The 26,105-nt window shown below is 45.6% G+C and overlaps 1 protein-coding gene across 1 annotated transcript in view; it reads right to left on the bottom strand.

The window, feature by feature from the left end:
- Positions 1-26,105, bottom strand: part of SORCS3 (sortilin related VPS10 domain containing receptor 3) — a 682,071-nt gene that overhangs the window by 471,426 nt on the left and 184,540 nt on the right. Inside the window, exon 2 of the mRNA XM_075534344.1 lies at positions 7,693-7,760. Coding sequence (XP_075390459.1) covers positions 7,693-7,760 — 68 coding nt within the window. The remainder of the gene's footprint in view (positions 1-7,692; positions 7,761-26,105) is intronic.

Genomic DNA, 26,105 nt, shown 5'->3' with positions numbered 1-26,105 from the left:
CCTTAGAAACTGTAGACATGATCATTGTGAACCGGAATCCACTTGATGGCACGGAGTTACACAGTGTCCAAGCAGGAATCTCGATTTAACCATTCTAGCAGTTTCCCCACTCTCCTCGGTTTCCTCTCCCATGTTCCCCGTATCGAATGTCCCTCTGCTTAGAGGAATCCACGAGCTCTCTCTTGCTCAGGGTCGAATAAGCACAGGTAGAGAAGCCAAGTAGCTGTGAGGTCTGCAACACGCCGGTGCTCCGTGTTTCCTGTGAAATGAAACCATACATACAGACTCCCAAGTCTGTTGTCCAGGAGCTGTTGTTGCTTGGGCAGGTGTTCTTCAGTCAGTTCCAATCTTAGGTGACCAATGTACAAGAGAATGAAGCCCCGTTCAGTCCCGCTCCATCCTCCCCATGACGGTGTCTGAGCTCATTCTTGCAGCTTCTGTGTCGATCTAGCTCCTTCAAGCTATTCCTGATTTTCGCTGACCTTTTACTTTACCAAGCAAGATCTCCTTTTCCAGTGACTGGTCTCTCCTGAGGATATGCCCGAAATGTGTGAGATGAAGTCTCGCCATCCCCTCTGCTAAGGAACATTCTGGCTGCCTCTCTTCCGAGAGATTTGCTCATTTTTCTGGCAGGTCCTTAGTATATTCAATATGCTTGGTCACCACCATAAGTCAAAGACATCAATTCTTCTTCTGTCTTCCTTATTCATGGTCCAGCTTTTGCATGCATATGAGGCAATTGGAAATACCAGCAGTTGGGTCAGGCACACCTTAGTCCTTAAAATGACACATTTTCTTTTTAACACTTTAAAGAAATCTTTGACAGAGGAGCCAACAGAGAGGGAAAGCTCGATTACAGTAGGTTCTATAATAACTACTCTCCGTTAATGCCATCCATGCGGAGGCACGGTACGCCAGGCAATTTTCAACGTAGTGTTTCATGGAAAGCTCAGAACAACCCTATGAAGTGGGTGCTATTACAATGGAGCTTCAGAGAGGTGCAATGACTTGTCAGAGGTCGCTCAAGGCTAAGTGTCGCCACAAGGACTGGAGCCCACATAACAGTACCAGGGGGACTCTTTAAGCCAGGGGTCCTCAAACTGTTTAAACAGGTGATCAGTCTACTGTCCCTCAGACCCATTGGAGGGTCGGACTATAGTTTAAAAAAAAAACCATGAACAAATTCCTATGCACACTGTGCATATCTTATTTTGAAGTAAAAAAACAAATGGGGCAAAAACATCCGGCCGGCTGGATAAATGTCCTCAGCGGGCCGCATGTGGCCCGCGGGCCATAGTTTGAGGACCCCTGCTCTGAGGAGTCTGATGGCATAGTGGGTTATGCATTGACCTGCAAACTACACGGCCAGTAGTGTGAATCCACCAGTCACTCTGCGGTGGGAAGACGCAGCGTTCTGCCCCAGTAAACATCTACAGTCTCAGAAACCCACTGGGCCAGTTCTCCGGGGTCACTATGGGCCAGAATCAACTCAATGGCAGTGGGTGAGTGATAAAACGGGTAATGAGAAAATTAAGTGGTGGTGCAGATCCTGATCTTAATTCATTTCTCCTTTTTTACACAAGATCTGTGTCACATCGAATCGAGCTGGTCCTCAAAATCACTTGTTTGATGGAGTAGTCGGGCCCAAAACTCCATCAACGTTAGGCCCTGGGTCCTTTGAAATAATGGAGTACCCAACATCATTAATTCTCTAGGCTAGGAATCCTAGGAAATATTTTTTTGCTTAAAAGAAGAAAATGCAAGGTGAATTTTGAGAATGATGAGGGCAACAAATGTATAAGGGTGCTTTACTCAATTGATGTATGTATGGATTGTGATAAGAGTTGTATGAGCCCCAATAAAAAGATTTATTAAATTTTTTTAAAAAGAGCAAAACACATGGTTGTATTTCAGGGCCCATCTGTACATTGTCCAAGGCAGAGGAGAAAGTACCGACTACTACCAGTGTTTCTGCTCACGTCTTTGTTTAAGAGGAACCTGTCTGCTACAAGTCCATTTCAATTCCTTTTCCTTTTCTTTGTTTAAGCCACTCAAACCACTATTCACGTTTCAGGGATAAAGACTCTAGGGGAGGGATTATTTTTTTTCTTCTTTTTGGTTTCTAAAAAACATACTGTCCATTATTACGCAGCCTATCTCAAGAAATGAAATTGACACAATATCATGTTAAACACCTTTTTTTCACCACCACTGTGCTAATCACATAATCTGGTGTCAATTTGGGACTTGAGAGGATTAAGAGTGAAGGGGTGGTGTCTAGTCTGTCAATCGGATCATAGCCAATGAGGCCTCTATGTGGGCCTGACCTTCTCCTGAGAATTCTGGGAATTCCGGGATTTTCCTCCTTGGAAGTGGGAGACACTTCTCTCCTCTCTCAGCACACTTCCTTGGAGACATTGCAGCTGACAAGACACGTGGAACTATGATAGCGCCCTTAACTGGTGAAGCCACGTGGAGAGCCCTGCCAGCACTGAGATGCTTACACCACCACTGGACCCAAAGACTTCCTACCCACTGGCCTGTGATTGTCCTGCATTTGGTGTCAATGCATGTGTTTCATGAGACTGAAGAGGAATTTATAGATCAGTATCAGACATATGGGCTAATATCGAACTTATGGGCTTGGACTAGACTAGGTTGGGATGCTTTCTTAATTTACAATTATCCTTTATATAAAACTCTCTCTGATACACATATGCATTTCTATGAATTTGTTTCTCTAGTCAACCCAGACTAACACCCCCACCCCCACATTTTCTTCTCCCCCTGTTCCCCTGGCCTCCTCATGGTCATCACAGTCTTGTCTGCTAGTGTATAAACCACAGTTCTCCTTCTTTGTTTTTCTTCTCACGCTGTGACATTAAATATTTATCTTTGTGAAATCGGCCAATCTCCTGGCTACCACCACCAGCCGTAAGCAGGAAAGAATTCCAGGACAAATGGCACAAAGACAAGAAACAGCACTGCAGCTAGTTACGCTTTTAAATAACCTTTTGTCTATTTATTGGTGGATGGCCTCTGAAGGATTCATTCTGTGACTCAAATAATTATATCACACTGTCACCTGAAAGGAGCTGTCATCTTTCCATAGCAATGGCTGCCCCAGGCTTCACGGTTGCAGAGAAAATTGAACGTGTTCAATTCCAAGTTGGTTAAGTACATGGGACAAAATCATGAAGCCAAAAAAAAAGTGAATATTTAATTTAATGTCTTTTCTCTGCACACAACCCGAGTGGGGAAAATCCTACTGTCCCGGGTTCTAGCTGTGAAATAGCTCATCATTGTCAGGGCACAAAAGTGGAAGGGAGACCCAGATCTTCAGGGGCTGGAGAAGGCAAGTAGTCTGAAGTCAGGAGGCTACTCTGATAGACCCAGCAGGTTGGGCAGGCCTTTCAAGATTTATGAGCATGGCCTTTCCCTAATCACATGCTCTTCGGGGTCTTAAACTGGGTTTCATCAGTTCCATGAGTCCTTTCAAACCTAATGTCAACACTCCACATACAGCATATATCCAGAGCGGAAGTTCCTAATCACCAGATAAACTCTGCTATCTGGAAACTGTGCTCTGGGGAGCTGCCTTTGCTTTTAGAGCCCACAGGTGAACTTCTGAATGCCCCCCTCCCTACCTGGGCCCAGAGGCAGCTGTTCTCTCCGCCTCCTCCCTGGCTCCTTTCCTACCGCAGCACCTTGGCCCTGCCCTGAAAGCGCTCCCACTCTCCACTGGGCAATCACGCTCCTCCCATCCTCCCAATGCCCAGTCCAATGATTCTTGTCTACAAAAAGAGTCCTTGATTAGGCGGAGATCAATACTCCAATTCTTTCCACTTGACACAAGGGGAGCAGCCAACATTCTAAATCACCTGTCTCCCTCCCTAGACATCCTACTCTTCGCCCTGAAGATCTCTGCTGTTCCAAGAGCACACAGCTCACCCTGCTCTCAGCCCTGCACATCCCTCACAGAGCTCCCCGCAGCAACGTTTCCTTACAAACAAAGTCAACAACGGAGGGAAACGCTGCACAAACAGAAAGGAACATAATGACCATTAATCATTACAATTACATTAGCGCTACATGTGAGTGACTATCCTAAGTGATTTTACATTCATTATTTCATTTAATCCTTACAACAATCCATTCATTCATTAATGTATTCATTGAGCAAATATTGAGTAAGGGCCTCTTCTGTGCCAGACAGTTCTAGATGTCGAGGATGCAGCGTAGAATTACAAAAGGGAAATGCCCTCTTGCGCTTCAAGCTGAAATGTTAGTGGGTTTAAATGAAAACCAAACCCCTTGCTGTGCAGTCAGTGTGGATTCACGGCGACCCTATCAAACAGAGTCCAATGACCACCACAGGGCTTACAATGACTGTAAACCTACTGGAAAAAGACACATCTTTCTTCCACAGAGTGGCTGCGTTGGCGATTTAGTGCCTTTGGGTTGGCGGTTTAGTGCCTCAACCACTGAACCACCAGGGACTCTAATGGACATACCACAGCCATTGAGTTGATTTTGATTCGTCACAATCCCATATAGGGTTTCTGTGACTTTGTGTGCTTTTAAGGAAGTAGAGTGGCTAATGAGTTTGACCCACCAACCTTGGAGTTAGTAGTCCAGCATTTACCCAACTGAACCACTAGGGCTCCTAGGCAGGCCACAAATAAATGAGCAAGTACATATGCAGCATGCCCGATGGGGAGATGTGCCAGGGAGAAAACTGCAGTCGAGGGCTAGTTAGTTCCCAATACAGAGAAGCTGTGTCTCGGGATTTTCTGGCCTCAGTGACCAAGTGACAAGGGAGCCAAGACAGGATGGATGTGCAAGAGCCACCGTAGCAGCGAGGAGAAAGGCCTAGGAAGAGGGAAGCCCCGTACAAAGGTGGTGGGTATATCGGAGCGCAAATTCCAGGCACTTGGTTCCCAGAAGGCTATGGTTTACAGTCAGAGCCTAACTCCACCTTGAGTCTTGATAGATTCAACTTCTATTGAGTTCATTTTAACCATGAACCAGAGAGGTAAACAACCTGCATCTTAGGAAGAGTGTGTTTGAAAGCAACATACAAACAAACAAACAAGAAACGAAAACTCACTGCCATCCAGTTGGTTTCAACTCATGGTGACCTTGTAAGTCAGAGTAGAACTACCCCTGTGGGTTTCCAAGAAGGTAAATCTACACAAGAGTCGAAAGCTTCAGCTTTCTCCCTCTGGGCTTTTGGTGGTTTCAAACTGCTGACCTTGAGGTTAGCAGCCCAACGCATAATCCACTATGCTATCAAGACTCACCTAGGTGTGTCCTTAATGGAAATTAAGGTACCAGGGTTTGTGGTCATGACCATCAAGCAGCCAGGTGGGCGGAAGGTCCCAGAACCAGCTCTGTAAGCTGTCTAATCTGCCAAAATGTAAGTAGCCCCACCAGGGTCCCTTTCCAGCTCTAGTTGAGTCTGGCCTTTGCCACTGATGGATTGATCTGCTACCAATCATGATTTTGTGACAATTTCCTTTGTTTTTCATGTTCTATAATTAACTGAGTGACCGTAAATCCTTTGGACACCATATGGCCTCACGCCAATGATGTCCCTTATATGGGTGATTTGTCATTGCCTGGTCTTTGTCCCTTTGAAGACTGAATCAAAGCTATGCCATAGTCTTTTATTTGGAGTCTTTCCCCCCCCCCCGGGATATGGGACAGGTCACAGGCAATGTGCTCAGGACTGGAGAGCATGTGACTGGGGCAAAGCATCACTCTCCCCCCTTTGCATTCAGGGGAACAAACTTAAGCAAAGTCAGGTAAAGCATCCAAAGTTATAGAGCTTGTTTGCTGGACAAACTGGAACTTGAATCCTTGTAAGTGGATATATCTTGTGGTAAACAGCTGGCCCAGGTTCCTTGGGTTTTCCTGGTCCACTTCTAGAAGGAGCCAGGCCTCTTCTGAAGCATGGCATACAAGAGTTATCTGCATCCCCATAGAAAAGACCTTTATCTTATCAGGACATTATCCAAATAGGATTGTCTTGCACCTGTCATGATTTGCACCCAGCAGACAGCAGAGAGGACAGACTTGCAGTCTCACCACAGCTTCATTTGTACTTATCCTCCAAGAGAGGCTTTCTGAGAGACTTAGCACGTGAGTGGAGACACTCGGGCTTCCATCTATCAGTGGCACCCTGGTGACTTACACCTTTGACAATTTTCACTGAGCAGCAAAATTAGGTTTTAGACATCACTGTGCAAACGGAGGCCAGCCTTAGTCAAGATGAGCAATTAACCCCTAAATATTTCATAGATGCTATGACTGGCCCCCTTCCCCGGGAGAGAGGCCCCGTCTAGTCTTCTGAAAACAAATAGGTCAGGTGAAAGCCAAGCAGGAAGACAAGCACGCCCCAGAAGGCTCTGCTCCAAGGCCCCCGCAAACCCTGAGGCCAGGCTCCTGGGATGACAATCCACACAGGTGACTGGCCTATTGGACAGCTTCCTCCCCAGTATCTACACCTGACAAAGCCAACAGGATAGAAATACGCAGCCCACTCAAGTCCCCTGAGTCCCCTGCGCATAAACACGGAACGAGAGAGATTGAGTCCTAGTGGATGAAGATCCTGCCTATGGCACAGTGTGAGTGCATGGGAGTGTGTGTTTGTGTGAGGAGGGGCCGTGTGAGGGTGTGAGGAGTTGCTGGGAGGTGTATGCAAGAGCAGGTGAGGAGGTGTAAGGGAATGGGCATGAGGAGCCCTAGGTGAGGTGTATGAGGAAATTCAGGAAGGTGTGTGAGGAGGGCTCTGTGAGGGTGTTGCAAAGGGGAAGGAGGGTGTACAGGGTTCATATACAAGCATGCGTGAGGAGAGGCAGGTACGTGAGGTGCTGTGTGTGATGCGGTGGAGGAGGTGTGTGTGCAGGTTCTCCTTGTCTAGAGAAACTCTTCGACTCTTTCCGTGGCCTTGCTAAAGCCCTCACCAGCCTACCCATCCTTGTTCCATGGGACCCCTCATGGCTGACTTACCTCATCGGCTCAGGTATACAATGTCTACAGGCCCTAAAGCTCTTAAGGGGACACAACAATATTTCAATTTCTTTTAAAAATAAAAAGGAAAGAAATATTTAGACTAAAGAAATAGAATGTATGGTATATGTATATAATTGTCTTTATATTGCAGTCACAAAATGTATACTTTATGACTGTTTTATGAAAAAAGGGGTCCACAGAGGCAAAGGTGTCTAGGTCCTGAGATCATCACCAAGGCTCCCTGATACCCAAATATATCTGTTCCCTTCATGTCAACCTTCTGGAGAACCACAGCATCCTAAGATGCAATGGCCTTAGGGATGCATCTTACAGATGCCTGTAAATAGTCCTGAGGCCAAGACTCTCACTCGTAGCTTCAGGCATGTTCTCTTCACCAGACCCTGTGTTGGGCAAGTGAAAGGAGAGACTGCGGGGAGGCAGAAGCAACAACTGTGCCAAGAAGGATTCTCTGTAGGTCCCCAAAAGAGATTATAAACAAAGAACTAATGCAATTCACAGACAGGTGCCCCAGGTGTCACCTGTGGAACATGCATGGCTTCCAGGGGGGAGGGGGATCCTCTGCTCCTTCTGGAAGGCGTTTCCCATCGGGTCCGCTCGAGTGTCTCCCATGAGCGGAGTCACCATGGCTCCATAAGAAATCTCGAATGCACTTACCTCCACAGGGAACTCTCAGTCACACTCCCCAGGTTGAAGTCATACAGCTTCGTCAGGATAAGTATGACCTGCGATGGGGACAGGGGATGAGGGTGGAAGAGAAAAAGAAGGGGGGGGGAGTAAGTAAGTTATTTTGAGTGTGTGTCATAATGCATCCAACCGAAATCAAAACCATTTCAGCCAAGTCCATTTGGGTTCAGAGTGATCCCAGAGGGCAGAGCAGAACTGACACACAGGGTTGCAGTGGCCGCGGCACTCACTGCTGAAGCTGCCTGCCTCGTGTTTCTCCCTGCAGAACAGAGCGGCTCAAGAGCTAGAACTGCCAGTTTGGGGGATAGCCGCCGAGGCCTAGCCATTTATGCCACCACACGCCCTCTAAGAGTCTGCTCAGACAGCGCATCTCAAATCCCCCAGAGGAGGACTTAGCAGTTATCTGTTGAGTTGAAGGGTATTATAGGATCAAGCAAAGGGGGAAAAAAGCCCTTGAATTTAATGCATCCCCTTCGCTGGCAGCATTCATTTTAATCCTGATGTTGCTTTGCATTTGAAATAAAACATGTCAACAGGAATTAATTAGGTGTCAACATTTGTTTCTCCACATCTGTCCCCCCACAAGGTCAGGCACAGGCCAGCTGGAACTGTTCCCTAGCAAGACCGCCTGGGGAGTGTCTGGGCCGTGCACACGGTTCGTGCACTCGGCTGCTGATGAATGTTTAGACATCCAAGTCTACCCAGAGGTGACTTGGAAGAAAGATCTGGAGGTGTAATTCCAAAGAACCAACCACTGAACATTCACTGGAGCATTTCGGCGTTTGGGGCACATGAACTTGGCATGAATCAGAATCAACACATAGCCACTGGGATCTGAAAGGGGGATGGGGGGGGGACCTGGAGAGAAGAGCATATGCTTGCATTTGATGAGAACATGACTCTGACTTGAAAGATCGGTCCTAAAAGGCTAGGAAGAACTGCTTGAGTCTTTCTGGCCACAGCGAGATTAAAAGAAGTGCTATGTCTCCATCACACTACCATCTTCAACCGCTGCCTTCAAGCTGACTCCCAGTTCATGGCAACTCCATGTGCTACAGAGTAGGACTGCGTCCTGCAGGGCATTCTTGGGATTACGGGATCTTTATGGAAACAGATTGCCTGATTTTTCTTATGCCATGCCCCTGGCTGGGTTCAAGCCACTATTGCTGCTGCTCAGGGGTATTCACAGGGCCATCTCAGTCAGAAACAATTCAGGCCTCAGCGTCCTTGGGTGGATCTGCCTGCCCATGTGGAGTCAGCAGGTGGTTGTGGCTACTGTGAGGGGATTCTGAATTGTTGTGATACATCGTGACCTTATGTACAAACAGCAAAACCCTGTCCAGTTCTGAACCATCCTCACAAGCATTTCTATGGAGGCTATTGGATCCCAATTGACCCGGAACCACTTTTCTAACACCAGAAGTAGAGAGCCTCCGAAGCTGTACATGCCCCCAAAGCCACAGAGCCCGTTACCAGAGAGCCAATTCCAGCTCACAGCAGACCCATGGGGCAGGACACAAGTGCTCCCCGGGCTTTCCAAGGCTGCAATCTTACAGGCACCGACTGCAGTTCTTTTCTCCATGGATTGATGGGTGGGTTCAAACTGCCAACCTTGCCATTCCTTAGTAACTTGGTTTCAAGGCTCTTCAGAGAGCCATCACTGACACCAGCCATCAAGTCTATCACAAATCAGAGACCCTATGGGACAGGAAAGAGTTGGCCCTGTGGGATCCCAAGCCTATAACACTATGTGGAAGCAGCAAGCCTTGGTGTTTTCGAACTACTAACCTTGCCGTGAACAGCCCTACGTCCCACCCACTTAGCCAATTTGGACTACAGATCCCTGACATGGCCTTGGGCTGGCCAGCCTGTCCCATGGGCCATGGATACTTCTCCAGCTGAGGACGTTTGGCTATCAGACCTGACTGCCTATCCCTCATAAGGCTGGACAGCGGCGTAAACACAATCCATACAGAAGAGGTCGCTGGGCACAAGCACCGGGATAAATTGTAATCAAACCGCAGGTGCCTAATATACATTGCCTGCCTGTATGTGTGATAATCCAGTTACACATAATTGTGTTTATCCAAATTTAATGTACAACTCATTTCACTTTTCTCAGCTCCTTCCCATTCCGCAGTTTTACTTCACCCAGTTCATTTTCACAGCGGCCATTAAACGCGTTCCAAGATAATGAATTTCTGCCACCACAATGGGACTCTTCCATTCTAGGTATCCATTTACGATTAAAGAAAAATAATCAGCCATTATATTGAACATTTTTATGGCACTTCGCTGACAACAAAACCCACACTTTGAGATTTATCCTCATCCTGCACCCCATGGGGTCAGTTAGGACTTTTTCCATTTCTTTTATGTAAACTAATGGGGACAAAATTAGAAACAAGGGATATATCCCATTATAGGGCAAAGAGAGTGCAAGGTAAACATGGCTTAGGGCAGTTAAGTGGAGGCTGTCAACTTCTCTGGGGAATCCTATGACAGGAACTGGTGGACTGGCCAGAAACAGTGAAGAAACTCTCCAATGTCACAGCGCCACCATTGAAGAAGAAGTTACCAATGTCCCTGTCTTCTTACCAAGCTACAGCAGCCAGGGGTGTGGAGCAAATTGTTCTCCCCGGGAGCAAGGGGTCTTGCTCCTCTCACTCATGGACAATATCCTCACTTGTTCAATGGGGGTGAGTGAGGGCAAGAGACCCACCAACAGCCGGCCCAACCGAATGCTTACATTGTCTACATCCGTTGTGTTTCTTGAATCAGGAAACACACAAAGCAGAGATCTCCTTTCCTTGTTTTTACCTCCCTTGATCTACGAGGTCTTCCCTGACACCGCGTGAAAGCATGGGTGACTTTCAAAAATTCTGTAAAACACAATCTCGAAACCATGCTCTTTGAGGACTGGGGCAGACTACTGCCTTCCCTCCCACTCTGGCCAATATCAAGTCTTCAAGCATTAAGATTTCTCCCAAAGTGCAAAGTGAACCCAGAAAAAAGAAAAAGATGTTGGAGGCAAGATGCTTCCCCAGGAGGAGACCAGCTCTCCATTAGTCAGTCTCCTCCTTTCCTTAGCTCCTGCTAGCGTGTGTGTGCTCTTTCCTTCCTGCCCTGCACTATTAGTGAATATGATATGCTGGCCACCTGGCTATGGCTTGGGGATAAACAGATCAAGCTCCAGAGCCGGGTGCACGGGCCACTTTACTAGAAACAAACAAAACAATACAAACAAAAAGCTGGCTTATGTGCGATGGTGCAGGCTTCAAAGGAAAGTATGGGAATGTCGAGGTAACCAATCCGGACAGCAGGTGAGGGCAGTCAGGGAAGACTCCCAAGATGTGAACCAGCCTTATTTCAAACTAATACCTAAGACGGGTAAAAGCTAACTAGGCATCAGAGGATCGAGCTACAAATAGAAAGAACCATGAGCAAATACTCAGAAAAACCTAGTTTAAGCACATGCTCTTAGACTCTTCTTAGCTTCTCCTTCCTCTCTGATTGCTGTCCGAATGAACCTTTCTTGTCGCCAACTTTGGAGAACACGACTGACTAAGGGTTTTCAATGCTGTGCTCAGAAATCCAGTGCTGCCTTCAAGGCAAGTCACATCTCCCAGGAGTTGCTCCCAGCCAATGTCTGAGAATGGCACGGTTACTAAAGCAGGCAGGTTCATTCCTCAAGGAGGTGGAATTCCTCGGATGGATCTCCCTGACAGCACTGCTGAACTTGACGGCAATCTGAGATGACTCCAGCCACGCATCCCTCTTTCTCTGTCTTCTTACACTGGTCCAGCCCTGCTCTTGATGTAATGGCTCTCCTATCCTCTTCTGGTACTCACCCATTTTTCTCACAGGTATTTCCTCTAATAGCTTTCGTACCCATCTACCCCCATAATGGAATCCACGCCTGCTACAAATACTATTTCTGCCTATATGAGAGATGTTTTGAATCCTACCTGCAATTCATATATTTTTTATCAGAATTATTTATTTGTTCCTTCTGCCTAATGATGAAATCCAGACTTTTGATCTTGATATTTGAGGTACTCTGGGTCTAAATAATCAGAGAAGCTGGATGATATAAGACAGAATGTGGCACCAAGATTGGAGGAAGCCTTGTTAACTACATGAAATATGCAGATGATACAACCTTGTTTGTTGAAAGTAAGGAGGACTTAAAGCACTTGATGATGAAGATCAAGGATTACAGTCTTCAGTATGGATTACAACTCAATGTAAAAATACCAAATTCCTCACAACTAGACCGATGACAGCATAATACATGGGGAAAAGATTGAAGTTGTCACGGATCATGTCTTGCTTGGATCTGGAATCAATGCTCACGGGAGAAGGATACAAGAGATCAAACCAGGGTGCCTTGGGTAAATCAGATACACAAGACCTCTTCAGAATGTTAAAAGGCAAGTATCTAACTTTGAGGACTAAGGTGCACCTGACCCAAGCCATGGTATTTTCTGTTAACTCCTACATACATGCAAGTTAGACACTGAAGAAGTAAGACCAAAGAAAAACGGATGTGCTTGAATTGTGGTACTGGCAAAGAATATTGAAAGCACCATGGATTATCAAAAGAACAAGCAAATCTGTCTTGGAAGAAGTACAGCCAGAATGCTTCTTAGAGGCAAGAATGGCAAGACTTTACAGAACTGGACCGAGATCCATTACATTCTAGGGAGAGTAGTTGTGAATCAGAACCAAGTCGACTAGGCCTGATAACAGTGATACACAATCTTGATAGTTTTTTAAAAACAGTTATATGAGTTGCCTTCTTGAGGTGGGGTTACCTCACACACCTCTGTCTCCCTAAGAGACAAAGTCAATATGTTAGATGGAGCTTTTTTAAAAAAAATCATAATTTTCAAGTCACTGAAAGATATGAGTGTTTCGTTGAAACAATGTAGGCTTCCCAAGGTGAGAGTATTAGTGTAGTTTAGTACCCTCATTTTACAGGTGAGGATACTGAAGTCCAGAGATGGCACATGACCCTGCCTGAGTCAAATTCCAGCTCTGGGTCCCTTTGCCCAAGGGTTTCAGGGCAATGTCTTTCCCACCCAATGAGTAGAATTAGGGCCTAACAGTCAGGGAGAGCCACTGCATGCAGATGACTGGGCCCCATCCATAGAAAATCCAGCTCAGTAGGTCCTGGATTGGTTGGGTCTGGAAATCTCCCTGAAAGATAGATTTTTCCAGACCATGATGCCTCTCCACTGCCTGCTGTGAAGATACCACCACTTCTCCACTGAGTGATCCTGAGCCAGGAGCACCCCACCCCCATCCTTAAGATTGGGTTTGACCTGGTAAGTGAAACAGAAAGTAGGAGATGGGTGGGAGGATGCCTGGCAAAGTCACACTAGCATTCCCTGGGGGAAGAGTTAAAGGGCTGAGAATGAAAAGGCTGGAAGCCTCTTCTCCCTGTGAGCCCAACACAGAGGAAATTAATAGAGCACAGAAGAGAGGCTGATGTGACCTTCAAGCTTCAGCTAGTCTGTGCCAAGCAAACACGCCCAAGAGAGAAGAATGCCTGCCCCTTCTGGCCCCTTTCACCAGATAGAAACTTCCAAAAACCACGAGGGAATGGCCAGGGAAGAAAAGGCAGTAAGCCCACCTAAGGCATCTCAGCCTGCAGCCAGTGTACTCAGATGAAGATGAGGAGTTGTGAATGTTCCTGAGGAAACTTGGGAAGACGGATACCGTGCCAGGCGGGAGGGTGGAGGGACACTGAGTGAGGATCTGACTTGTCTTTGTCCTCCAACTTCATACCAGCAGATGCCTCCAGAGAAGAGTGGGAGTTAAATTCAAGAAGAAAATGCAGGAGCCCCTATGATGGGAAAAATACTATATGGGCATCTCTCAATCCTGAAAACACGTCTTTGAGATGGTGCAGGTATTGTTAGGCAGCTTAGCCTAGGGAATTGGGAAGTCCATTTACGCATGCCCAGGAGAGCCAGCAAAGGACAAAGCTGGATTTTCCCGCCGGTGGACTTGGATGGGCGTTACACCTGGAGCAGCCCACCTGGGCCATGTGATTGCAATTCAGCAAATGGGATAGACCTGGGGAACCCTTAAGAAGGCAGGAACCGAGAAGGAGAGGGTCTTGCTTGTGCGGTCTGGTCGTCTTCATGGGAGGAGAGAGATCCTTGCGTGACTGGGAGCAGTCTCTGCCAGGCCGCACAGTCAAAGGAATCCTATGGGTTCTGCATAAAACTTGATGCTTCTTTTAACTCTCATTAAATTCACTTGGATCACGAGCCCGGCTTCGGCGTGAAATCTTTCTCCCACGGAGCCAAGGACCGAGGCTGAAATTTAGTCCGGAGAGAGAAACCTAACAGTATTGCCAGTATATTCCTAGTTCAAAGAGGAGGAAACCCAGGCCCAAGAGTTAAATAAATTGGTCCCAATGTATACAACTAGCAAAAGGCAAGAAGCGGCATTTCCACTCAGGTTGAACTGACGCCATCCGTCTGCTTATCCAGGCCTGCTGAGCCACGGCGATGAGCATGAACACCAGACCCAAGCCTGCTGCCATCGAGTCAATCCTGACTCAAAGCAACCCTGTGAGTTTCCAAGGCTTCCAGATCCCATAAAGCTCTACAGAAGCAGCTAGCCTCCGCTTTCCCTGAGGAGCAGTGGACGGGGCTGGAACCTAACAGACAGCTCCCTCAGGGCACATAGAAGGTGGTGGATACGCTTTCCCTCAAAGAATTTACTCAATCATGAACTCCACACAGGTGTACTGAGCATCTAGTGTATGAACTACAAAACAGCTGCTCAACTCTAGGAATTGGGGAGAAACCCAAGCTCAAGGGCCAAGGGAAGATAACTTTGGTTTCCTTTGTTCATGAGAGTAACAGGAATAGAAAACCAAGATGCTGAATGAGAAAAGAACTGATGCAAGACTCAGAACAAATAAGTATGTTTTTTTTAACCTAACCAGCTACTTTCCTGGAGGGTGTGGGAAGAGTAGATCAACAGCAGAGAAATGTAAATAGCAAACTGGAATAATTCACAAGTAAATGGCACTTCTTTCTTACGTGCTATATACACACAGTTGGAAAAACCCCTGAATACAAATAGGTATGTGTGCATAAATAAATATAGCTGGGGCCTATCATATATATTTATAAAATATGTATATAAAATCTCACTTAAAATGACCATCTGAAATCTCTCAAATAACACTTTGTTCATGCATCTGTTAGAACTTTGATCACATTGGGTTGGTATTACTTTTCTGTGTGTTTGTCTTTGAGGGAGCTAGAGATGTCTTGGCATTTAGAAATAGGATCTGATTTATTTAATGTTCTGCCCCTGCATGCCTCGTGCAAACTCTGAAACATGGCAGGTTCCCAGGAAGGCCCATGAATGCACAGTAAATGTCTGAGCATATCAAACTCATGGGTGGACACCAACTCATAGCGGCCCTTTGGACCCAGCAGAAGTGCCCCATTGGGTTCACGAGACCATATAGTCTTATGGAAGCAGACTGCCCATCTTCTTCCTGTGGCCAGTGGACTCCCACGACCTGCATTTGGGTAAGTGACCAAGTACCTTCAAGGTGACGACAATAGGTCTCTTTAAATATATGACAACAAAAGAGATGACGCGATAAATCTATGAGCAATGTATGGATATTGTCATCTAAGAGTTGAGAAGAGGAAGGCATTTATTCTAGAAAACATGATCAAAAGTCTTCATGATAGAACGAGATTATATAAACAGTACCTGAACAGACAGCATTCTCCCCCACCCTCTGTTGGTTTTGTTTGACAGTCCCTGGGTGGAATAAAAGGTTTGTACTTGACCTATTAACCTAAACGCTGGCATTCCAAACTCACCAGCAGCATGGTGGAGAAGGTCTGGCAGTCTGCTTCTCTAAGCCAGAGCAAGTTCTACACTGCAATACCTGAAGGTACTAGAAGTCAGAATTAATTCTACACCATTTTTTTAAATATAGAAAATATCAGGGAGTGGTACACCACCCACTTATAAGAAACAGCATAGAGCCGGGGCAGCATGGGGTCTGTGGGACTATGAGCAATGATGGGGCAGGCACAATATAATGAGCACCCAATTAACTCAGAGACATCACACGAGCTATGGGCAAGGTCGGGGGGTGGGGGGGAGATGCAAAGAACAATGGGCAAACAAGGAAGGAGAAAGGAACCCCAGCTTGGTCACCTCTCCACCTCCCAGCTGTCAGCTCATTGTCCTGTAGCAGCTCATTCATGGTTGTGGTGCTGCAAGCTGGGCCCCCAGTATCTCAAATACCAACAGCATCGCCTACGGTGGACAGATTCAAGAGAGCTTCCTTTCAGAGCAAGATAGACCAGGAAGAAAGGCTTGCCCTTTAACCTGTGAAAAGAAAACATTGCAAACCGACCTCACTGTCCTTGAATCAATGCTGACTCAAAACAAGCCCCTGTGGGTGCCTGAGACTGTAACTGTTCACAGGAGGAGCAAGCCCAGTCTTTCTCCTGTGGAGCTACTGGTGGTTTCAAACTGCTGACCACTAGACCGCCATAAGCCCATGAAAACTCTAAGGATCATAACAGGAAATAGCCTGATAGAGTGCTGGAAGGTAAGCCTCCTGGTTTGGAAAACACCCAAACTTCACAGTGGCCTCCATGATAGCCCCCAGCATACCAGCGATCCTGAAGAAGGCAGAGGACTAAGCATCATGGCATCCTGATGGGCAAGGGCCCACCACAAGACACCGTCAGCTCAACAGCAACCAACATCGTGGTTCATGATGGCTTGAAAAAAGCTGTTAAGAGTGAAGATGGTACACAGCTTTCCCCCAGATACTGGATGCTTCCTCCCCCCAACTACCATGATCTGAATTATACCATGCAGGACTGGATAGGGCAGAGATTGTACACTGGTGCGTATGGGGGCTGGAGGCACAGGGAACCCAGGGTGGACGATACCTTCAGGACCAGGGGTATGAGGGGTGATGCTGGGAGAGTAGAAGGTGAGTGGGTTGGAAAGGGGGAACTGATTACAAGGATCCAGATGTGACCTCCTCCCTGGGAGATGGATGGCAGAGAAGGGGGGGAAGGGAGACTCTGGATAGGGCAAGATATAACAAAATAACAATCTATAAATTATCAAGGGCTCGTGAGGGAGGGGGGAGTGGGGAGGGAGGGGGGAAAAGAGAGAACCTGATGCAAAGGGCTTAAGTGGAGAGCAAATTCTTTGAAAATGATTAGAGCAAAGAATGTATGGATGTGCTTTATACAACTGATGTATGTATATGTATGGATTGTGATAAGAGTTGTATGAGCCCCTAATAAAATGTAAAATAAATAAATAAACACATGACTTAAAAAAAAAAAAGAGTGAAGAGGGTGTTGACACCCAGTCATCACTCATCTCTTACAGAATCAACTTGTCTTGGATGTTGCCTTTGTTGACCACCCACCTCCACACTCAGAGCCCCTTCTCAATCTTCTTGCCATACAAGTATCTTCTGCTGCACCCAGGTACTTAGGCCACCTTCTGCTAAGCAGACGATCTTGAAATACCCCACAAGGCTGGCAACTAGCACTTTCATGTCTAGCTCCTCCTCTCCTGCATTGATCACTCCGGCCCTCAACACAGTGTAAGGTTCGTGGAGACAGAAATCAGGCGAGGCATGCGTCCTTCTCCTTAAGGAATGATTTCTCTTCCTCAGCCTCTTGCCTGCCAGTGTTGTCTCTATTTACAATAAGGACCCAGTCAGGCACCTGGACGCTTTGGAGACAGTGACATATTGCAGGAAGGGGCGCTTCTCCACTGGTCACAGTTCACATCTTATGTTAGAGTGCTCACATGCACACTCAGAACTGCGCACAAAGTCCCCTTTCCACCTTTCCACATGGGGGGGCATTCTAAATTTCCCCAGGTCTAAACTCAAGTGTCCCACTGGATCCAAGCCTCTGCTCTTTGGATGAGATTTGCACGGCGGCATTCTAAGAACATGGGAGCTACCACCAAATGCCTGCACTCACACCCAACCTTAACACCTGGTAGCTGAGCAATTTATTTGTTTCCAGAATCTGCTCCGATTCCCTGAAGCAGGGATAATTACACACGTCCTCTGCCAACCTCCCAGAGCAGTTGCAAATCAAGTAAGGGAAGCAGACCTGCTTTATAAGCTGCACTATTCAAATATGAGTTATTAGTATGATAATTATTCTTCAGGAGAAAAGGGTTCCAAGTTAATCTTGTTTAGGAAAAAGAGAGACTATTTGGATTCCCGAGTTGCTGTGCTCTTTCCAAAACTGTCCATTCACTCAAGACCCCAATCCAGAGCTCAACCCAGTGGCTGGTGCCTCAATTCTGACTTTGGCAACCCCACCGAACAAACACACCCCATGGGTTTTCATGACTGTAACCTTTTGGAAGCAGGTCTGTAGTCGACCCCACACACAGGTACCTCTTGGTGTGTTTGAACTGTTAACCTTTTGGTCAGTAGTTGAGTTCTTAACAGTTTGTGCCACCCCGGGACACTGACTGCAATATAAGAGACTACAAATCAGACACCAGGTATTCACCGGGCACCTACACTCAGCATGGGAAGGAAGGGCAGAAGCCCCAGGGGATTCCTGTCCTCTGAAAGAAGAATGGTAATCTGCACATTCATAAATGCCTGAAAACGCTCCAGCCCATGAGCACATTTCGTGAAGTGAGGACCTTTTAATCTTGTAACATTTTACTCGGAAGGAAAATTACTATAGTTCATTAAACCTCCCTGAAATCCCGGTGCCTTTCATTCCACAGGATTCTCTGCACAGTTACCTCTGAGGTGACCTCACTTCCTTCCACATTGTCCCTGCCTCTGTCAGTACTTTGTTTCCAGTCATGTTAATTAGGGACACGGCAGCTTTCCTCTCCAGGAGCATAGTAACAGAAGCAACAAAGATGCTAAAAGACATACTGCCTGGACTCCTTACAAGAGCAGCTTTTTTGAGACACAGAGAGTGAATGCCAGCATCCTCCTGCCTAGGAGAGCCTCCCACAGGGAAGAGAAGTCCCAGGATTCCACAGCACAAGAAGGCCTGTGCATCCACAGGGTGTCCAGAACTGTGCCAGTCTCGTTCCCATTTCAGAACAGAGGTCCCTTCCCACCTGGGTTGATCATCCAGTTGGGAGTCCAAAGAAAGACTAACTTCTTCAGTAGTGTACGATGCATACAAACTCACAAAAGTGTCTTCCATCTCCCTTTTGCTGATTCATTTCAGATACATAATCAACTCTGTGGCTTAAGAAATCACCTAAGCAGATTCATCTTCATCCCACACCCAACAAGGCGAATGCCGAGTCTTCTCTAGCCTGTTGTGAACCTTGCCCCCATTCCACGCACGCTGTCTTACAGTTTCAGGACCTTCTCGTTTTTTCATTCATTCACCAAACAAATACATATGGAGTCTTTTCTGTTGGAAGGTTCTGGTTGCAGTAAAGGAAACAAAGCAGATTACAGGACAGTCGGGTGGCACATAAAAAGCAACGAAGTAAACAAGTGACACAGTGGGGAGAGAAGTCAGCAGGAGGGGTAAGAGGGAGCGCCAGCATGGGCAGGTTACAGCAATACATGGGGAGTTCTGGGAAGGCCTCTAAAATCAACTGACACTTGGACAAACTCCTGAATGCGGTGGGGGGGCTAAATCATGTCGTCTACTGGAAACTAAGTATTACAGGCAGAGGAAACATCGCCCTCAAAGAGCCTGAGGCAGGAGCAAGCCTAACACATTCGAGGAACTGCAAAGAGGTCAGTGAGGTTGGGCGTGAGTGAAGGGTGAGGAATACACGAGGCCAGGGAGCTGCTGGGAGGCTAAGATCTTGTTGGACTTTGTGAATCCCTGGAAATACTTTGTATACTACTGATTGAGATGGGGGATTTAAATAGAGGATTGTCGTGTTCATAGAATCACTCAGGTTCTTGTGTTGAGATCACGGGGGGAAGAGTGGAATCAAGGAGAACACATTATCCAGGTGGAACACGGTATGGGTCAAACTAGAGCAACAGTAGTGAGAGACAGGTCCAGACACAGAAAATAGAGCCAGGAAGATGTGCTGACAAACTGAACACGAGCTGCAAATGAAAGAGAATCGTTAGGGATGGTCCACAGAGTTTGAACCTAAGCAACTGGAAGCATTGAAGTTGCCACCTTATGAGATGAAGGCTATAGAAAAAAAGGCAGTTTGGAGGGAACATGAGAAGATTAGGTTTTGACATTAACTCTGAGATGCCTAAAAGATAATTCACTTAAAGAAGTCAAGTAGTCAGCTGGATATGAATGTGGAGGTTAGTGAAGATGTCTGAACTAAAAATATCACTTAAGGAGTTGTCAGTCATTAGGTGATAGACACTTAACGGCAGGCAGGCTAGATCAGCAAGAGATGTATGGATAGAGAAGAGATATGAAAATAGAAAGCTGGGGCCCTTCAGTATTTCAAGATAAGGAAATTAGGTATGGAAACCAGTATGCTTTAGGACCCCTAAAAATAACCCCCTGGATATTTGCACCCTGGGTGAAGGCTAAACAATTGGTATTGACTACAGAGAAGAAATGTGGAGTGGACAACATGGCCTCTTCTGTTGAGACCAGTAACTTCTTTGCCGAGCATAATCATTTCCTAAGGATACCATTACAAAGCACCAAAAATTGGGTGGCTTATATGAATAGAAATTTATTGTCTTCATTCCTGGAAGCTTGAAAGTCTAAAGTCAGTTTATCAGACGTTTACTTCCTTCTGAAATCTCAGGGGAGAGGAGAGGCAAGGCTTGGACAGGGGAGAATCTGTTCTGTTCCACTCCTCTCTCATGGCTTCTCATGAAGGCCAGTAACTCTTCTGAATCTCTGACTCTGTCATTATTTTGTTTCTTTTTTCACTTATTGTACAGAGACACCAATTATCTTGGATCAGGGCCCATTCTACTCTGTTGTAACTTGGATTAACTTAACTAATGACATCTTCAAAGACCCTACTTTTCAACAAAGTTATATTCAATGGGACTAGGGGTTAGGGTTTCAGCATATCTTTCTGCAATGCACACAAATGAATCCATATGTGATAGGTAGGTTAATTGTGCCCACCTGGCCAATAAGAACGTGAGATTAGTCAGATCACAGTTTGATTAGAGGGCAAAGAGATAAATGTCTCGGCAAGACCTGCCCCCCTCTCTCTTGCTCTCTGGTGATCAGACCAGTCTGCTACTGCTTTAACTAGTTCTCTGCCTCAGTTTGTGAGCTACACTACCTGTGGGACAAGCCAACCTGTGGGTCCTGTCACTAAAGCTCAAGGTTCCTTCCAGACCTGCTTTGCCACGCTGCTGAGTGTGTGGTACATAACTTGAGCTTGAGGCTGGTGAATCCTGCTGTCTTGCAGTGATTGAGTTTGATATCCTATCTGGGCCTGCTGAAGAGTTGGTAACCCACTCTGCTGTTTGCTGCCTGTGGGGGTGGGGGTGGGTGGGGGGTGGACTGCCTGCACTGCCTGAGGGAAAACTCAACTGTCCGTTTCCTTAGCCTTGGACCCGGCAGCCCTTGTGAGCTCCAGTATATTTACTGTTTCACAGAAGCAAGTTGAACTGAGCCCTCTTTACTGCTGTGTATACTAATTAGCTGTTATATTCCTTTGCGCTGTACAAAACTATCTATCTATCTATCTATCTAATCATAAGTGTCCTGGTCTGTTTCTCTAGAGAACCCTGCCTAATTCACATAATATTCAGCTTTTGTTGTTTGCTAAAATAACTGCACAAAGAGGCATTATAGAAGTTCAGGTTTATGCCTGAACTTAAAAACCTAGATGTCTGTTCACCAAGGCTAGTACAGGTATTAACACTGCTAAATTTCCAATCTGCCTGTGGTAATTACATAATCTGCTGTCAATTTGAGACTTAAGAGTGAAGGGGTGGTAGAGTTTACCCTGTCAATCAGGTCTCAGCTTGTGACCTTCCTTGGAAGCACTAAGGAGATAAACTGTGCTGGAGCCTGGACACACAACACACTCACTCCCTGCAGACAAGACGCATGGAGCTACGCTAGAGCCCTGGAGCAGGAGGAGCCACATGGAGACCCCTGCCATCACTGATATGCTTCTATACCACTGGGCCCACAAGACTTTCCCCCCACTGGCCTGTGATCTTCCTGCATTGGGCATCATTGCATGGTTGTGTGAATCTAAAGAGGAATTTATGGACTAGTATTGGGCATATGAGCTAATTGTGGACTTATGGACTTGATCTGAACTGGTCTGGTATGTTTTCTTAATGTATGATTATACTTTATATAAAGCTCTTTCCTGTACACATATGAGCGTCCATTAATTTGTTTCTCTAGTCAACCCCGACTAACAAAGTTGAGGTAAAAGTAAAAGCTGGGTTAAACCTCAATATGTCAATCTGTGGCAGGCTGATTACATTTTCCCCTTCCGTCACATAGAGGGAGCAATTTCTCCTTGTTGGAAGTGCTCTCCTTGCCTGTCAAGATTATACTAGAATAAACATCTTTCTCTTTTAGAATGCCTATTCACCGTCAGGTAGCCCACACATTACTTCTAACAAAAGAACTAATTTCACAGCAAATGGAGAGCAGTATTGGGCACATTCACAGAACTCACGGACCTCATCATGAACCTGATCACCCTGAAGCACCTCCCTGACACAAAGGCTGAATCTACTTCTAAAGACACAATGGCAACTCCGGGGTGTGGATTCAACGAAGACATAGTCACAACACAGAGCTTAGGGAACCAGGGGGAAGAAAAGGAGTGTTTCCTCTCATTATCACACCCAATAAAAAATGCATCAAATATTTTCTTCATGTCCATACAAGGTAAGGTTTTCTTGACAGATATGTATGATTACCCACTGAGGGAAATGGCTGCACTAGAAGACTTCTGAGTTGAAAATGACATCTGGCAATTTGGGCTTCTTATGTTAATGTTGAAGGGACAGGTAAGGAAGTTCATGGCTATTGAGCCCCTTTCAGTTCATAATGACACTGAAGGACAGAGAGATTAGAATTGGTAAAGAAAGGGTTACTATACCCTGTTGTGGTGATTAGCTCCTATTACAATGAGAAAACTGAGATGGTGTTATAAAATAAAAGCAGAACATTAGACACAACCTAGAGAATTTTATAGGCTACTTCCTATTATCTTAGATTCTAAAAGCTAAAGGAAGGCTAGGGGAATAAAAGAAAATGCTAAGACTCAGAACCTCATGAGGTAAGATTTGTTCACCCCAGCACATTACCCAGTACCCCCGCCCCCAATAGCTGAGGTGTGTGCTGAAGACTGGGAAATGGCTAGTCGAAGAAGGTAGTTATCAAGATCAAGTAGGGTCCCGCTGAGAAGTTTCAACAATCATGCAATGCTGGAAGTGCACACTCATCTACGCCAGGAAATTTGGGAGATGTCTACCTAATCAACCATCCGGAAGAGATCGATGTTTGTGTCCATTCCAAAGAAAGGAGGTCCAATCACCAAAACCGAACCCACCACCACCAAGTTGATTCCAACTCATAGCAACCCTTACAGGGTTTCCAAGAAGATCAATCTTTATGGAAACAGAGTCTCGTGTTTCTCCCATGGAACATCTGATGGGATTTAATGGTCAACCCTGTAGTTCGCAGCGACACAGAGCACCACTAGAGCTCCCTATAAACTGAATACCCTGTCCCACAGGGTTTCTAAGGCTCCAATCTTTATGCAAATAGACTGTCACATCTTTCTCCAGCACCTTTTGGTAAGTAACCTTGTACTGAACTAGTACATCACAAAAGTACTCTTAAAATGAGTGAAACGGTAAGATGGGGAGCTGGCAGCAGCCAAAGCAGTGGGTTCAGTTCTTAATTCTGCGTCTGCCTTTCTCTCTGTGTGTGATGGTTAACACTCTGTGCTATCCGTCACTGGTTCGTCAGGCACTGGACTGAATACTTTCCCATAATGTAATATAATGCAATCAGCCACCGTTTTGCAATCTGATATGAGCAGCCAATCAGTTAATGGGCATCAGTGAAAGCCAAGCAGCTGCAAGGCAATCCGTTTCCGTAGGGGTGTGGTCTGCATCCAATAGATCCGGATATTCTGGCAAAGTTCACTCTTTTTTTATCCCACTCTGTATCTCCAGCTTCTACTCTACAGTTTTTTGGAAGTAAATCAGCTTCCTGACAGAGAGTCTGCAAATTCTGAGATGAACCAACTCCTGCAGGCCCATGAGGCAGCTGTGGGTCATCTGTCCTGCTGAGTTTGGGTTCTTGAGCCCCTGCAACCACTTGAGTCAAGAGAAGCCTTCAGTCTGATGCCTGGCGCATAGATTTAGGACTTAACCAAATGGCACGCATGAGTCATTTGAAATTAATCTCAATTTCAATCTCTCTTTCCTACCCATACACACAAAACGCACAAATGACATACTGGTTCTCTCCTTTAGATAACCCAATGGAAAACATTTGATATGTCTCATAGTTTTCGAAGAACAGTATCTTAAGGATGGATTTTAAACAGTGGCTCTCGGCACCATTCAATGTTTGTGAGAAGCAAGGCTATGGATGATCGTGTAGATGACACATTTCAGTACCCAAGTACAGGGAGAGTGGTCAGGTGGTCGTGCTTTCTCTAGAGCAGTGGTTCTCAACCCTCCTAATGCCCGGACCCTTTCCTACAGCTCCTCATGTGGTGGTGGCCGCCCAACCACAACATTATTTTCATTGCTACATAACAACTGTAAGTTTGCTACTGTTACGAATCAGGCAACCCCTGTGACAGGGTCGTTTGACCCCAAAAAAGGGGTAGGGACCCACAGCTTGAGAAACACACTGATCTACACAAAGTAGAAAAAACAAAAAGAGACCACTTCAGAATCACAGCTTAATGACCAGAAACAAAAGCTGAAAGTTAGTGCATGTACTCTGAAATAATACCTTACTCCTTTGAGAATCAGAGTTGATATTGATGAAAACCAAACCTAGAGTCTTATTGTAAGAGTAGCTGGACACCAATGCTAATTGAGTTCTTAACTTTGAATAGTCTTTGAAATTAACGTGAGGATGTTGATTTGAAAGAAATCCGGATACTGAAATTTCTAATGGGAATGTATGGGTAAATAATCACAGAGATGGGAACATGGAGGGAACCAGTCCTCTTAGTTCCATCTTTGTCTTCTAAACCATGCTCCCAGTAAAACCATTATTTTTTCAGCCCTGTCAGATGAGAGTAACCCAGGTGTGCTTGAAGAGGCTTTTTGTATGACACCTCACCTGGCACAGTGCCTGGGGCATTTCCTCAGGAAGATGCCTTAGGAACCATGACTCAATGTCCCCAGGACCCACACCCACCACATATTTTATTTTTCCTTCTAAATGTATAACTAAACTTAAATCCCAGGAGGAGATATGCTACAATCTAAAAGAACTGCTTGACTTTTAAAATACATACAAACAGAAACCTGGAGAATAGGTGTGATAATGGCTATTAAGGGTGTGGGATACTAGTACAAGGGAAATAAAGTTGGACCATTCTGAATCTATTGATATGGATATCTGATACTAAGTACACCTTCTTCATTTAGTGTTTCTATGCAAGAAGCTAGGAGTTAAAAGTTTACCTGCTTGGTTCACTATAGCATGTGGTCATTTCAACCAAAAAGTTGAAATGTTAGACCTGCATTAATATATCACAGAAGAAGATGGCTTAGGAAATTTGAATGTATCAGGTTGGACTCACAGATTCACTTATGCAGTACTCAGAGAAAACAACTTTTATCACTCTTTAAGGAACTAATTTCTGAAGGGAGCTACAAAATTCTCGAAGGCTACTTCGAGATGGAAGGACCACTTCCATCTTTTCTCTGCTCATTGTGATGCTGGTTATGGGTCTAGTTTTGAAGATTTTAAGTTGCGGTGTTATCCATGCTGAAAGCTGTAGATGTTCATCTTCATCAGGAATTGCTTCAAGTCTTCTTCACTTTCAGTAAACAATAGTGTGTCATCTGCATTTTATAGGTTGCTAATGAACCTTCCTCCCTAATGAGAAATTCTTATTCATGTGGTACAGTTTCTTGAATGACTTGCTCACTATGCAGATTGAATAAGTATGGTGAAAGGATATAACCCTGTGACATACCTTTCCTGGTTTTAAATCACACAGTATGCCCTTGTTCTGTTCAGACAACGCTCTCTCAGTCCATGTACAAATTCCACAGGAGCACAAGTAAGCGTCACGGAAATCCCATCCATTACAACATTGTCATAATGCATTAAGGCCCACAGAGTCAAATTCCTTTATATAATCAATAACATAAAGGTAAACATCTTTCTGGTATTCTCTAATTTAACCAAGAGTCATTGGACATCACAATG

This window comes from Tenrec ecaudatus, chromosome 16, assembly GCF_050624435.1.
Source record: "Tenrec ecaudatus isolate mTenEca1 chromosome 16, mTenEca1.hap1, whole genome shotgun sequence".
NCBI lineage: Eukaryota > Metazoa > Chordata > Mammalia > Afrosoricida > Tenrecidae > Tenrec > Tenrec ecaudatus.
Note: the sequence above shows the minus strand (reverse complement) of the source record. Positions and strands in the feature narration are given on the sequence as shown.